Source organism: Chamaea fasciata, unplaced genomic scaffold, assembly GCF_029207755.1.
Source record: "Chamaea fasciata isolate MVZ Bird 193981 ecotype frontalis unplaced genomic scaffold, bChaFas1.0.hap1 SCAF_8, whole genome shotgun sequence".
Taxonomy (NCBI): Eukaryota; Metazoa; Chordata; class Aves; order Passeriformes; family Sylviidae; genus Chamaea; species Chamaea fasciata.
Window position 1 is genome coordinate 1,302,265 of NW_027094093.1, and position 15,451 is coordinate 1,317,715.

At 46.1% G+C, this 15,451-nt stretch overlaps 1 protein-coding gene and 1 long non-coding RNA gene across 2 annotated transcripts; one reads left to right on the plus strand and one right to left on the minus strand.

Annotated features, from left to right (window-relative positions):
• Positions 1-4,407: 4,407 nt before the first annotated feature.
• LOC136292931 (uncharacterized) lies at positions 4,408-6,924 on the plus strand. The gene is made up of 3 exons (XR_010722001.1): positions 4,408-4,469; positions 4,768-4,875; positions 6,142-6,924. It is a non-coding gene; the product is annotated as an uncharacterized lncRNA (long non-coding RNA).
• A 6,209-nt stretch (positions 6,925-13,133) lies between these two features.
• On the minus strand, positions 13,134-15,143 carry LOC136292930 (helix-loop-helix protein 13-like). Its single transcript, XM_066189219.1, has 2 exons — positions 14,557-15,143; positions 13,134-13,171 (listed from the first exon to the last, which is right to left on the minus strand). The coding sequence occupies exons 1-2, from the start codon at positions 15,002-15,004 to the stop codon at positions 13,134-13,136; spliced, it is 486 nt and encodes a 161-aa protein (XP_066045316.1). The 5' UTR covers positions 15,005-15,143.
• Between the last annotated feature and the right edge of the window lie 308 nt (positions 15,144-15,451).

The window sequence follows — 15,451 nt, forward strand, 5'->3', positions numbered from 1 at the left end:
TTGTGCCATTTTCAGTTTGACAAAAACCCTTTCTGAGTTGGTGTTGAATGTAAGTTACATCTAAATGAAAAGGGTGGGGTTTCCTGTAATTAAAACTGGTTTATTTCTGAAACTTTAGACGGGAAATATTTTGATTTCAACAAGATATTATGAGGCTAAATTTGGTTAAATGTTGTGTTTTTAAATAGTGTAAAATTCAGCCCGAGTCAAAACTGAAACATTTTGTCTCAGATACAATGAAATGTCATGTTTGATCGGAACATTTTTTCCCTACTGTTTGCTGGCCTAAGGGATGAAAGACAAAGAAGTTTAACTCAAACAATATTGATGCCTTCTTGGATTTTTCTTGGGGAGGAAGAAAGAGGAGTCAACCACCCAGCCCCAAAATAAGTGCTTTACAAAGTTCATGCTGAATCACCTACGAAAGCACGGTAGGATTTTGCCTTTGCTCCTGTTTCCCTGTTTTACACTGCCAAATTCATCTACTTTTTTCATCACAATATTGCTCCAAAAATCAGAGTTCTAATACAATTATTCCTTTTTCTGTATTTAGTTTGTTTGTTTTCACTTTATTTTGGCGTTTCTGCTTTGGGGCACAGAAGAGGGTGACCAGTCAGGTTAGCAACAGTAATAGGATACTCCCAAAAAATTTGAAAAAATGTTTCGGAAAATGAACATTTTCAGGAACTGGGAGGGAAGTAAGTGGGGAAAACCCTGATGGTTTGTTTCAGCCTCAAAAGGAGTGGATCCGTGTTTTTTCTTAATAGAAAAGTTTGGGTTGAAGTTTTATGGCGATGTTCCTCCTAACGATGTTCCACGAGCACGTAAAGCACACGACTGTGACATCTCCTCTGCCTCTTAATTCATCTCAGTTCCATGAATTTCCAGAGCTCCAGGAATCATTGGTAGTTGCTATCTTCCTCCACCTGATTCCAGCCGCTCCCTAAATGGGGAGTTAGATTGGGATTCTGCTGTTCCAAAGGGACATATTGGTCCCCACCATCACTGAGTGGTGACAACCCCCTTGTGATCCTGATTTCCAAACCAATCCTACTCTTCTCCTGCTCCAGTATGTCCCAACCATCTCTGGCTCTGCTGCTGTTCTTTGTGCCTTTATCACCATCCAGAACGTATCATGGACAGCTCAGGGCTTCCAGGGCATCAGCAGGTTTTGGGAAAACATGATGGGGTGTTCCAGGGAGCTGCGGGAAGCGACTGAGAGAAGGTCCGAAGGCAGCAAGGAATTGGTTTCATTCTTATGGATAATCTCATCCCAATTTTAATGGTGTTTGGAAGTCCCTGCTGGGCTCAGTCCCACTCTGTGGCAAGCCCTGAGATTTGGCAGGTGTTGGGACAGCAGGAGTTTCAAAATGTTTTGCAATCTGTCTCTGCTCCCGTTGAAATCACTGCCTTGGAAAAATCCCACTTTTGTTTCAACTGGTTGCCCTAAGAAATGAGCAGAAAGGGCTCGTTTTGCCCCCATTGAGTGGCCCTGGCTGATGGGACGCTGATGGGACATTGCTCATCTCCAACCTTGATTTCAAGCAGCTGGGAATTTGGCTCGGCACTGGAGCCGAACGGAGCCACCAGCCCCGTGCTGAGATGGGGATGGGCAGGATCCAAGGGGCTCTGACCTTCCCAGCCCCACAGGCCTTTCCTCCGCTCCAAAGCACCCCAGGAAAGAGCAAAACTCTAGAAAATGCAGAAGAAGCTCATAAACACCTGAAATCCTTTTCAAAGGGCACAGAGAGAAATTTATCACTGAGTGAGAGCTGTAATTTATTCCAAGTGCTCAGCCTATGATTTGAATATTATTTGACTTTGGAATTTCTTTTCCTGTTTAAAAAAACCCCAAACCCATGCAGTGCATGGATATTTCTTGTCCTCAAAGTGGAGCTGAGCTGCATTCTTGCCATCCCTTTAACTCATCCCTGACATGGTGTATTTACAACAAAAAACACACATCCAGCACGTGTGGCTGTGAAACAGAACTCCCTCTGGGAGAATCTGCCTCTGGACAGATGTGGTTCAAGTCACCTTTCCATCTGACAGAGCAGATGAGCTCCAGGAGTCCAACTTCCATAGACAAGGAATGACGAGAGGCAGAAATGGGACCTGCGTTATTCAAATTTTCACCCTCTCTTAGTTGCTCTTAGAAATGGCCATTTTTAAAGATTTCTATTTTTCCCAGCAGCATTAAATTTTCTGTGCAAAAGGGTGGTTGTTTAGGTTTTTTTTTCCCCTGAGTTTTGAATCCAAAATTAGGACTGTAAAATCAGAAAACCACCGTTGGTTATAAGCAAAAGTTGGCTCTGTTTTTTTGAAACATTTTTAGCATGCCACAAAATCAGCATTTGGCTACTAAAATCACAGATATTGTGGAGGAAAACTTTGCATTTTTGGTGGGATTAATAGTGGGATGAGTACATCTAATTTCATTTTTCAGAGTCAGGATTATAAATCTAATTAGACTTTAAAGTAGAATTCTAATTAGGCTTAGAATTCTAATTAGACTTAGAATTATGATTAGACTTGGGTAGAGAGTTATAATTATACTTGGACTTAGAATTCTAATTAGGCCTAAGATTCTGATTAGACTTGGACTTAGAATTATAATTGTACTTGGACCTGGAATTGGAATTCTAATTAGACTTAAAATTCTGATTAGGCTTGGACATATACTTTGACTTACAATTCTGATTAGACTTGGACATAGAATTATAATTAGACTTGGACTTAGGATTGTAATTAGATTTAGAATTCTGATTAGACTTGGATGTAGAAATACAATTGTAATTGGACTTACAATTCTGATTAGACGTGGACTTTGAATTCTAATTAGACCTGGACTTAAAATTAACATTCTAACCAGCCACTAGAAAGGAAATCTGATGGACACTTCCCTTGCAAAAGCTGCAGTTTCCAAGCATTTCTGAAGTTGTAAGTTCATCTCTGACCTAGTGGAGGGAAGTGTTTGAGCCTGGCTTTATTTAGAGTCCCACTTAATCCCTCTCTGAGCGTGGAGGGTGTAAAGATCCCATGATCTCTGGTTCTGAGGTGGCAGAGACCTAGCTGAGGTTTTTCTCTCTCTACACTGAGATTCCCTGAGCTCGGGGAGCAGCTCAGAGGGAATAAGTCCGTGCATTATCAAATAATTCCTGGGAATTTGACTCAGTTGCAGCAGTAACACTTTCCAGGCTCCTGTCTCAGCTACCACCTATCCACAGGGCATCTTCTGAACCTGCTCTGACTCCTGCATCACTTCGAAAATGCAAGGTTTGAGGAGGAATATTCCCTTCCCGATGTTTTTCTCCTCCCTAAGTGGAAATGTCAGTGTTTATTTCCGAACGGCTGAAGAACGCGGTGGTGTTTTCTCTTTCCTTTTTTCCCCCTCAGGTGTTTTTTTGGCATAGCTATGGTGTGATTTAAGATAAATAAATAGAAAAATAGGCACAGATGTTGAAGACCCTGCTGGTGTGGCTGTCAGAGGGAGCCCTCCCGGCTGCACCCCCGCTCTGCTCCCTTACCGTGAGGCGCTCCCATTTTCCTCTCGACTCTGGCACCCCACGTTGCAGGAGACTGGCACAAAAGGAGTCTTTATTCCGAGGGAAGGCCGGTGGGTCAGGCACCTCACATCCTGGATCAATAAAGATGCCGGCAAGGCTGGCTTCCCCTTCCCCGGGATCGCTGTGAGCGGGGTCTGGTGTTAGAGAAGATCCTGACGGCTGCTTTGCGCTGGAGGTAGGAAGGCAGGGAGGGAGCCTTGGCTGTTTATTGTCTGTGCAAAGAGGTGCACGATGTGCTCGCATCCCGGCAGGTTTGGAGCCACGTGCCTGTGCTTATCCAGGCTTTCTCCTGCGGATGGGAAACTTGGGGATCGCAGTGAGCCGTGGGTTAAAGCCTCAAGTTTCTATCTCTGCTGATAAGAGCGTTTCTTGTGTTTAGGCACAGTTTAAATTGAGCTTCCCAGGTGGAATAAAGGGTTATTTAGTTCTGTGAGTTGTGATAAAGCTCATTTTCAGAATATCCCATCCCATGTCCAAGCAGGCAAAAGTCAGTTCCAGATTCAGGCATTTTCTGGGATCAAAGAGGGTCCAGCCACGGTCATTAAAACAATGAACATTTGAGGACCCCGATTCCTGTGCCTGAAACATGGTTTTACACCTCACATATCATTTGGGATAAATTGTCAGAGCAGCAGGTGTGTTACTCCAAGCCTATCTTTAATTTGATGCCCAGTTAAACATTTCAAAGTGCTCAGATGTCTTGTAGGGAAAGATGCCATGAAAGAGTGAAGTGGTTGCACTGGATATGAAACATGAATAAAGGAGGTTTTATTTTGTCTCTGTCTTTAGGGAATCGGGGAAAGGAGACATCTCCTCCAAGACAAGTATTTCTATGTTAAAAATAATTTGCCACGCAGAAGGAAAATGATGCTCTGCAGCAGCGGAATAAAACAAAATTCCACTGTGAGCTTCCCAGTAGAATATATATTTTTTTAATTTAATGGAGTTTAATCCTTGTTTGTTTACCTTCTTGATTATATTAACCAGCAAGGTAGTGATTAAAGGCAGGAGTGTAGCTCATGCTAATTATATTTAAAGCCCCCGAACCTGTTTCTTTTTAGTCAGAGATGATTGCAATAAACACACCTGCACTATTTTACAAGCAGGCTTGGCCCTGGCTTGGGGGGTGCCAGGAAAGGCCAGGATTTAATCCTGCTTGGGGGTGCATTCTCTCAAAGTGGTATTTTTTTTTTTTTCCCAGGGATCTAGGAATTGTGGCATGGAGGGACTGGAACAAGCAGCTGGGCAGGTCTTGATTGAAAATAAAAATGGATTAAATGCTAATTAAGTTCACTGCATCCCTCAGCAGGTAAAGCAGAAGCTAAATGTGCTCCTGTGTGAACATTCGTGGGAGTGTTGGTCAACACCAAGTGGCTCTGCAGGACCTGTTCTGGTCTTAGCCTAAACCAGTACAAACCATTGCCCCTACTGGTTTACACAGGAGCTGGCTGCCTTAACCATGGAGCACAGAAATGTTCTCATAAAAAGTAAATTTCCCCTCGGAGTGCCGGGTTTGGGTTGATATGTGGGGGTTTCAAACAAAAATAAGACTCGCAGAAGTTAATTCACTGCGGCGGAGTGGTTTGGGGAGATAACATCTTCTATTCCTGCTGTTTAATTAAACCCAGATTTTTATTTGCTATACCTTTTAATTAAAGAGGAATAAGATATTTGCCTTCCTAAGGCATCTGGTTGATTTTATGAAATGTGGGGTTTGGGGTTTTTTTGTTGTTTTACTTTTTAGTTTGAGATTGAAATGCACCACTCTGCTCCAGCACATTTTTATTGAAGGGAGGTTAGGCAGATTTTCCTCAGCTCTGGAGGCTGGGAGACAGCCACAAACATGAAATTCCCCTCCGAATTCAAGCTGATCTGCTCTCAAAGCAGGGAGGAATAAAAAAAAAGCCCTCCCTGCAGCTGTGAATTTGAGCTAGGAATAAGTAGCAAGGTAACAGATATCACAAAGCAAAAGAAGTGGAAAAAAAATTCAAGCCAGGCAAAAAAACACTTCCCTTGCCATTTATTCAGGGGCTTAAATTTATTTAAGCAGTGAGAGTATTTTAAAAAGTACTTATTTTGCATTCATATGGTAGTGAGGAATTAAAACAAATTCCCTGAACGCTTTTTTTTATTGTGGTTTTTTAACTGCATTTTACTGCTTGGAAAAAATCAGTATTTATATTATTATGAATTTGATTGCACTATTTGTGCTAAACACCTTTATAAGAGAGGCTGCTCGGCTCTTCCATGTTTAATTTTATGAAATCTCTCAAAAGTTAAGGGCAGCACTTTTCAACCTCAAAATAAGATGCAATCTCTTCAGATTGCCCTTGAATATTCCACGTTATTTTTGTAGGGCACAATTCTTCTTCCACATTATTTAGGATACCTTGAAAGACAATAATTTCTGGTTTGTTTTTTTTTTTTTAATATATCAGCAAAACTTCCAAGGTGGTTCCAGCTTCTTCCACGGAACTAATTTTTGCAGTTTTATGGGATTGCAGAGTTATTATTGATTTTTAGCACTATGAATTCGCTGGGAAGGTACCAACCACGTATTACTTTCATTTTGCAGAGCGGTTGTGTTCCAGCCCTGGCTCAGAGTCGTGTGTTTTCCCGATGTTTTACCCCAAGGAAAACGGCTTGGCTGTGGAAGAGCAGCACCGGGAGCGCTTCACAAAGATGTAAGAGCCGGGAGAAAAGTATAATGTGGAAAAAGGAAAATCAAGTTATTGAAAGAGCTTTTTTTTTTTTTTTTCTGGTTTTTGTTTGGCTCGGGGATTTTTCACCCCCTGGAAGCAGATCCATCACTCTGATGGGGCAGTGTAACGTTTCTGAGACTGAAATTCCCATCACAATGCGGCAGAAATCCTACCCCGGGGTGTAAGAGGGAGAGTTGGATAGTGTCTGTCGGAAATATACTGATAATATGGAATTACCTTCCTGGAAAAGGTGGATTTAGGAGTGCAGCACGCATTCCGACAGCAGAAAGGAAAACAGATAAGCTGCTCCCTGTAAGGTGTTGATCCATCCCAACACAGGAGTTTATCCTCTGTGCTAATTGCACCCTCATGTCAGCTCTGCCTAATTTAAGTATAAGCCAGGCTTATATTTCAACATGTGCTTTGTCACTTCCCTGGCCTGATAAAGTGGGATTAAACGCTGCAAATCTGCCTGTTGGATGTGCAAAAAACAGTGCTAGGGCTTCTTCCAGCTGAGAAAATCTGCCTTGTCTTTCTGCATCGCCCAAAACGCAAAATACGATGGTGACTCGGGATGGGTTGGTGTGCACCTCCTCAGGAGGGGGAACTTAGGGAATGGGGGAAATAAATGCAGTACCAGAAGTGTCTGTAATATGTCAAACAGCACCAGGAGAGAGGTGCTCGCCACAGAGGGTCTGAGAGCCAAAAACCTTGGGAACCACGGGCCCGAATTCCAGATACCTGAACAACAGAAGAGCTGGATGCTTGTTGAAAAGCAGGTCTGGGATTAACTCCCTGGCTGGGCCCAGTGCTGTAACCTTCAATAATGGCTGCTCCAGTTCATATAAGTTTATTGTCCCCTGGAGAGCCGAGGCACTGCGGGCTGGGGAAACCTCTCCCGTGCGCTCTGGCAGGGGATCGGGAACACGCTCCCTTCTGTGGGCACTTTAGCAAAATGTCCTCTCTGGGATTCCCAGCCGGACCCATCAGCTGGGAAATGGCGCTTTGATAAGCCTCGTCTGTCAGCTGGACTTGTTGCTGGAAGGGCAGAGAGAGGGAAACCCGCCAGGCACCAGAGAGGCTGCAGGGAAAGGCCCACCAGGCCCATGTCACCTCATGACTGATAACAGTTCCTCATCTCCGTACAGGAGGTTTCATTATTCCCTCTTTTCCTATGCCACATTTCCAGGAGACGGGCACGGATGTGAGCGCACCCCAAGCAGCCAAAACCTGGGATGGCCCTTCCCATCTGTGTGCAGCAGTGTCTGATGGGAACGGCCTGGGCTAAAATTTTCCATGCTCAGTGTCTGCCTCAGCCTGATTATTTTTGGAAAGGGCTTTTGGAGGAGATGGCTTAGCCATCCCCGGGACTGGGATCAGAGAAAGAGGCATCTCGCCATGGCGCAGGCACTTCCAAGATGAGAGCAGAGGGAATGCTGTGCTGCTTCCTGAGGGTGCTCAGGATCAGTGGATGCTTTGCCTGGGAGCCTTTTGTGCCAGCTCATGGCATCTTGGCTCCCTCAGGAAAGGACTTCCCTGATATTTCAGAGCATTCAGATGCTGCAGAGGGGGGCATTTTAAGGGTAAATTATATTTCAGGCTCTTTCTCTATGCAAGGTGTGTAAACAGGACATGGAAATATGCATAAAATCAGCTTCAGAAGGATAAAACACAAGGATTTGGGGTGAAGAGGCGTAAAACATGATCTAAGTTCAGGGATGGATAGCTGTGCGTAGCCTTTATTTGCAGTTTTTGCAGCAGATGTTTCTGTTCACTCTGTTCCCCGCGGTGATGATCTGCTTTCCCGGGGCCGAGCTGGAGCAGGGATGCTGGCAGGAGTCATCGTGTGCTTTTGGAAAAGCGAGGTTTTAATCCTGGACCACGAGAGGGCACTGCCTGCAGCTGGATTCCCCTCAGCTCAAACACAGGCTTGGATAGTGAATCCGAAACATTATCTGCTTTTATTCTCGTCCCCCTCTCCCCCTCTCCTGGCAAGGAATTCTTTTTGAGATTGGAATCTCTTTGGCGCTGGAGTTTCCCTGTTCAGATGCACTCGGGCTTCAGCAAACAGACTGGGTGGGAGTCATCTAAAATTAGCCATCGTGGTGGAAGTTACACTTTTTTCCCACAAAAGGGGCTGATGAGGCTTGGAAGGCTCTTCCCAAGGTCAGGGCTTGCTGCTGACCTCCACGGCAACATCCTGGGTGCTTACTTACACATGGATTTATTGAGGGGGTGCACTTGGGAAAGCAGAGCTGGGTTGTTTGCAAGGAGGCTCCCACATGGAATTTAGGATGCTGAGCCAGCTCTGGAAAGCCACCCCAGTGCCTGTTTGCCTCTTTTGTCACCTGTGCAAAGGGACTCTCCTGCTCCAGAGCATAGCTTTGACCACAGGGATGGCCGGATCCACTCAGGGAACAGGTTCATTGCTTCCCTCCCAGTGTCTGACCCAGGAGCAAACATCTTCTGCCACGGAACCAGAGGTGCCACAGGACAGCAACCCTCAGGTTGCTGTGAGCTCCTCCTGCTGATTCCCTGGGCAAGCTTCCTGGGTCATATCCCGTGCCCATGGAGAGCATGGCCACAGCCCAGGAAATCCTGCCCCAAATGGCCATCACTGGGCTTGAAGGTGAATGAAGGTTGTGATGAAGTCCCAACCTGAGGGCACACCATGGTGGTAGGACTCTCCAGGCAAGAGATTTTGGGCATGAGAGGTACAGAGAAACTTCATTCTTCTCTGCAGCAAGAAGGAAATGAAGGAAAGGACACCTGGGAGCTCCTTCATTAGCTGCAATTTTCCCGAGTACTCCCATTCCATCCGTTCCCTGTGAGGCCCTGGCACAGGTTGCCAGGGAGAAAACCTGTGGCTGCTCCTGGATCCCTGGCAGTGTCCAAGGCCAGGTTGGACAGGGCTTGGAGCTACCTGGGACACTGGAAGGTGTCCCTGCCTGTGGCAGGGGTGGAATGGGGTGATCTTTAGGGTCCTTTCCAACCCAAACCCCCTGCCACAGGCAGGGACACCTTCCAGTACCTCAGGTGGCTCAGAAATGAAAACTTATTGTTGTGGGTCTGTGGCCAAAATATTAGAAAACCAAATTGTGCTTTCACCCCCAAATTGTCCCTCAAACTACCAACACCTCAAAAGAACAGCTTACAGTGGGGATGTGATTCCTTTTGTTCCAAGGTTTCCAGGTTGATGGAGAACCACAGAGTATTGTTCCAGAAAGGGTCAGCAGTTTACTTTTGGAAGAAGGAAGGTGTAACAAATAATTCTCACTTTTCTTGGCAAGGAGAGAGGTGGGCTGGAAGCAGGGCTGTGTTTGGAATGAGCAATTCTCCTGCTGCTCTCGGGCCCCTCAGCTGCTCCTCAGGGGCTGGAAGACGAGGGTACCACTCCTCAGCACCTCCTGGCACTTTTCCATGGGAGGTTTGGCTGTGGAATTGCTGGTGAGAGGATCCTGCTGCTTTGTGAGATGAGGGGGAAAAGCAGAACTGACCTGTGTTGTGCTGCAGTGGAAGCAGGGCTAAGGAAGACCAGGAAGGTGGAGCCTGACCCTCGAACCAGGTTGGTCGTTGGGATTCCCTGTTTTGGAATGTGCTGATAGACTGAGGAGCCTTGGACAGGTCTTCATAAAGTCATCTTAGAGTCTTGATCTGTGCAAGGGTGTATGGGCTGCTGTACAATCAGGGTGTGTGTGTGCACCATAGGATTTGTCTATAAAATGTCAGGGTTCAGGACGTGACATGAAGGAACAGAAAAAATGAGGGTAACTATCAGTTCCCTGTCAGAGAATCTCTGGCAGGAGAGCTGTGACCCAAGGAATGAACCAGAACTGGGAGAAGAGAGGGTGGGTGGGCATGGAGCATATCCACAAAATCCACACTCAGCAGTTCCCCTGGATTGGCACAGAGTGTAAATGTCCTGCACAGAAATCACTTCCCCCTCATCTTTCTGCCTTGTAGTCCACATCCAGGAGCTGAAATTCAAACAGAAAATGGCAGGGTTGTTCAAGAACAAATGTGTGTCCAGCCCTGGAACTATTCAGGAATGGTTTTCCTGGAGGAAAAAAAAAAAAAAGGTCCCTGAAGAGCCAATTTACTTTTGCTCAGTTTAGCAGAAAGGGAGCCATAGCACCAGCTTGGCTTCCCTCAGCTGGAGAGAACTGGTGCTCTCTTGATTTTCTTTTATTTGCATGAAGTTATTGGGGCCGTGAGAGACTGACCTGATTCTGTGACACGTTCACCATTTCAGCAGCCAGTTGCATCCAAATGATTTAACAACACATCACCTAAAAAGCAACTTTTGCTTTAGTAATTTTGTGTGGAGCATCAGCTGGAAGACGCTGCCAGGCTCCAGGTAGCCTGGAGAGGACAGGAAGAGGTGGACTGTCCCTTCCAGGAAGCATCAATCAGCATAAATCAAATGTGGCTTCGCTGAAGGTGATGGAATGACACCGGTGTCAATCAGGACTCGTACTCATTGATTCAAGAGCCCAAGGTTAGGGTTTCAGATCCCAAAAGAAACATTTTATTTCTGGTTTTGACTCCAACCCAAGCCCCAGTCCTTATATATCCTACTGGAGGGTTTATTTGCTGCGGTTTTTCCAAGCTCAGAGTCACCATAGAATTCCAACAGCCTGTTCCTCAAAGCGCTGCTTTGTGTGATCACCACAATTGTGTGATGATTCCTTGACACAAGGGGGGACAGGTGGGAGTGACCCCACAGCAGGTAGAGCTTGCCAGCCTGCAGACCCTAGCCCAGCTGGCAAATCCTGTAGGAATTCCATGGTGGTGCTGGTGGAACTGGGCTGTGGGATGCTCAGCAGATATTTCTGTCTGTCCCGACATTGCTGTCTGAGTGTGGAGCACCAGTGATGGGTATTTGCATCATGAAGGAGGACTTCAGCTGGAGGATTTCTTCCTTCCTCAGCTGGAGGCACCACATGGAGAAAAAACTCTGACGCAGGACAGTTCTTCCTGCTCTGTCATTATGATGCTTTTGATGCCAATAGCTTCTCCAGGTGTGCTGTCCATCCAAACAAGCAGTGCCTGAACCTGAAAGATCCCCCAAAATTGCCTTTCTGTGGATGTACTTTCCTGCTGCTACTGCACGCATCCAGCTTGCTTCCAAAGCAGTTACCCAGGTATTTCTAGGCTGGAGCAAAAGGCAAAGCGAGTTTTCTGCTGGTTACCAGGTGCCTGCAGCAAATATTTGTTTCAGGATGTGGCATTACTGTCCTGTGCCCAGCACAAAGCTGGGATGCAGGGTAGAGAAAAGCAAGGCAGACATTCAAATCTTTGAAAGGAGGGAAATCTGTAGACAGGGATTCTGGATGCCCAAAATTAGCTGGGGGGGCGGGGGGGGGGGGGGGGAAGGACTGTTTGGAGATGATTCCCCCAGCAGCCATGACGACCCTGGGGAGGCATTTTTGTACCCTGATGACTGCAGGATGTGGCCCGGGGGCTCTGGCTGAAGTCAGCTTGGAGGGAGGAATCCCAAATCTCTGTTGCCATCAGCGGGACCTTGGAGAAATAAAGATCCTGATGAAAACCCGTGGAAATCCCTACTGGGATTATTTGGGCACTGTTTGGGCCGCTGAGGTGTGTGTGGAACTGTCAGCCCTGGCTCTGGTCCCACTGAGCCCTCATCTCACCAGGAAGGTGACAGTGTGATGGGGGACAGCTGCTCCAGGGGTGCTGTGACACTTTGATGACATGGAGGACCAGCATTTCCAGAGTAGAGAGGTAGGTAAAAGTAGAAAATACATTTTCAGGTGGGTTTTTTTTAAGATTTTCATCTTTTCAGGTGCAATTTTCTGTAAAAATTCATCCAATTTTTTAAGTGGGTGAGAAAGCAAAGTCGAAATCTGAGATTGCATGTTTTATTCTAAATTGACTGAAATACATTGCTGCACCCAAGATGAAATTCCCCTTTTCATGTTGACAGAAAAATTAAAAAGCTAAAAAGATTCATCAGAGTTTCCCCCTATAAGGCCACTCTTGTCTTCCCCCCAAACCACCAACCAGAGCGAACGCTCAGTTCCTGATGTGCTTTTGCACCATAGAGATGGGAGCTGTGAGATGAACTAATGAGAATGATAAATAATAAATGCATTTTATTTTCTTTCCTGCTACAAAACACCATGATAAAAGCATTAAGGCAGAATGGTTTCAGATTGAGGGTGGGGAGACCCTGGCACAGGGTGCCCAAGGAAGCTGTGGCTGCCCCTGGTTCCCTGGTGGTGTCCAAGGCCAGGTTGGACACTGGGGCTTGGAGCCGCCTGGGAAAGTGGAAGGTGCTCCTGCCCATGGTAGGGGGTGAGAAGGAGATGGGCTTTAGGGTCCTTTCCACCCAAATCTTTCTGGGATTCTGTGAAGACATGAGAAATTTTGGATATCTACAGAGTCATGTCTCACCTCCTGGACTTTCATGGTCTCTGAATCACTGGTGACTTTCACAACCATCACCCGGCATATCTAAAGGCAAGCACCAGATTTTCACAGGTGTTGCTTAGTTCTTTTTCTTATGATCTTGTTTCTCACGTACTGGAAATGAGATTTGGACATAATCTTCATCCAGTGGAAGAGAAAATGTTGGGGCTGTGGTTGTACTGGCACTGGTTTTTAATGTTTCACTGTTTTTAAGCAAGTGCAGGTCTATAAGGAGTGAGAAAGAGAAACCCAAGGCTCTAGAGAGTGATGAATCAACAGAGAAAGGGGCTGGGTGCTGGAAATGTGGTGGGGAAGTGCTCTGGGACAATGAGTGAGGTGGTCAGTGCAGGGTTCTCACTCGCAGTGCTGGGAATTGAGCAGCTGGTATCCAGCACTCCAGTCATCAGCTTTTGCTGCCTTTAAAGGCCTTTCCTTAATCCCACTTTACCCAGGACAGGCGGGCTGTCAGATCTGCACAAGGGAGAGAGGAAAACACAGTCATTTCAATATTCAAATTAACCTTTAACAAGTCAACTATCCAGCCTCTCCAGAAGAGGAGCCTCATTCAATTGGATCTTTCCAAGTGGAGCTCTTCAGGACAGGAAGAAGTATTTGTGTTGTTTAAAGTCTGTTAAAGGCAGGGGAAGCTGGCCACTAAAATATAAATTTTTTTTCTGTACTCAAGGGAGGTATAATTACTGGTACATCAGGAGTCATTTTCCCAGTCTTCCAGATAATGGAAATTAGTAGGAAAGGAGAAAAAACTCCATTAACTTTTCCTTTCAAGTAAACTGATTGCTTTTCCTCTGCAGGCTCTGTCCCTTTGGCACTTCCCTGCAATATGGAAGAGGAATATTTCTATTCACTGACTTTTTCCTTACTTGTGCTGTACTTCTTGAAGGCTCATTTTCAAGGCCCCTTTCCAGGATCCAAAGGAACATGTATGCGTAAACATACATCCAAAGGAACATACAGACTTGAAAAGGGGATTCATTAGCTTAAAATGCAAAGTACTAAGAACTACTGAAACTCTCCTCTGCTCCTCCCTGCTCTAAGCAGCACAAAACCTGTTGCCTTCTGAGACTGAGGCCCTGCGTTTGGCAGTTTGGGCAAATTCCCATCTTCACCACACAGCAGCCCGATGAAAAATGTATTCTGGAGGAAGAAAGGCCTAAATTCATTCCAGCTAAATCAGGGATTAAGTACAAGCCGAATAGAAAACTGAATAACAGCCCTTTGCTTTAAAATAGGAATAATCATATAAGATTATAAATTGCAAATAGGCATTTACTTCCCCATATTTTGAAAATAGCTTGAAATTTGAACACTTTGTCTTGTGTCTCCTGGTTCATGTGTTGAACTGTAACCTCTGAGAAACTCTGGGTTCCTGGAACATCTGTATTTTAAGAGATTAAATGCTGTTTTTGTCCTAACCCAGGTGTTTTTCTCAGCCAAGTACAAGCTAAAGAAAACTTCTAATGAAAACATGGAAAATCTCTGAGGCCTCCATCAGAAAAGAACAATTTCGCATGGAATTTTTAAAAACGTCTAAAAACACACTCTGAGAATAAAAATCTTTCCTCTATGTAAAAGGAACCATTCCCTTAGCAAGTTGCTTTTGGGGGGTGGGGGAAAATATTTATCCAAATTTTTAAAGAAAAAGATCCTCCTTAAAAGAAAGTTGGAGAAGAGGGTGAATTACGATTTTCTGCTGAGACTTGATTTAGATTTCATCTTTTTGAAGGTTAATTTCTGCGCTGTTTCAGAGCTGTTTGGGTGCCCGAAAGCAACCCGGCCCTCTGGTAATCCCATGGGCTGCTCTGCTGCCCCCAAAACACCGCCCATCCCTGGCTCACCGCTCGTATCCCAGGCGGCCCGCTGGGGGCTTTGGAAGCCGCTCCTCAGGCACTGCTCCACGTAGGCTTTGGGGTCACAGCCGGACAGGAGGATGTCCCCAAGCAGGGCGATGTAGGCGATGGCCAAGCGCAGCGTGTCGATCTTGGAGAGGCGCTTCTCGTAGGGGAAGGTGGGCACGCGGCCGCGCAGCGCCTCGAAGGCCGAGTTGATGCTGAGCATCCTCCTCCGCTCGCGCAGGTTGGCGGCGCGGCGCTGCCGGGGCCGCCCGGGCGGATCCGGCGGGACGGGGCTCTTGTCCAGCTCGGCACCCCCTGGCCCTGGCCAGGAGGGCTCTGCCAGGCACTCCAGGAGGAAGTTCTCCAGCTGCGTGTCAGGATCTGCCGGCTCCCAGAGGAGGAATTCCGGAATGGGGTCTCCCTGCTCGAAGTTGTAGCAAAGTTCCTCCATGCCCTGGCCCACCAAGCTCAAGGAATACTCACGGCTTCAGGTTAAAGTGGTTTATCGAGAAAATGGGGTTCTGATTTCATTAACAGCCCCCACCCCAACAAATGTGGGCCGGGAGTTCTGGTTGTGCCCTTAGGGAAGATTGTGGAAAAATTTTCCACGGTTGCAAATCCAAGTGGGACTCGGGATTTAAATACTTCATGTCTTCTCAGCATGAAATACTTCATAGCTCCTCTTCTCCTCTCAAAGCTAATTAGTACACGTGCTTCCCTTTTTCCTAGCTGTCCACTACAAAACAATACGAATGAATCCAAGACAGAATGAGATTTCTATTGACTTTCTCCTGGAAAATCTACTGAAGCAGTTATTGAGCCCTTCCACAAGTCCGGTCTCTCCACCTGCATTTTAGAGGAGGTTCACAGCGGGATTTTGTTTGGTGAGGAGCGGTTG

What these genes read in the sequence shown, in the direction of transcription:
- LOC136292930 (XM_066189219.1), bottom strand. Translation starts at nt 15,004, where the DNA reads ATGGAGGAACTTTGCTACAACTTCGAGCAGGGAGACCCCATTCCGGAA. An exon ending in GGCCGCCTGGGATACGAGCG is followed by an intron (nt 13,172 to 14,556) that starts GTGAGCCAGGGA and finishes TCCCTTGTGCAG; the next exon opens with ATCTGACAGCCCGCCTGTCC.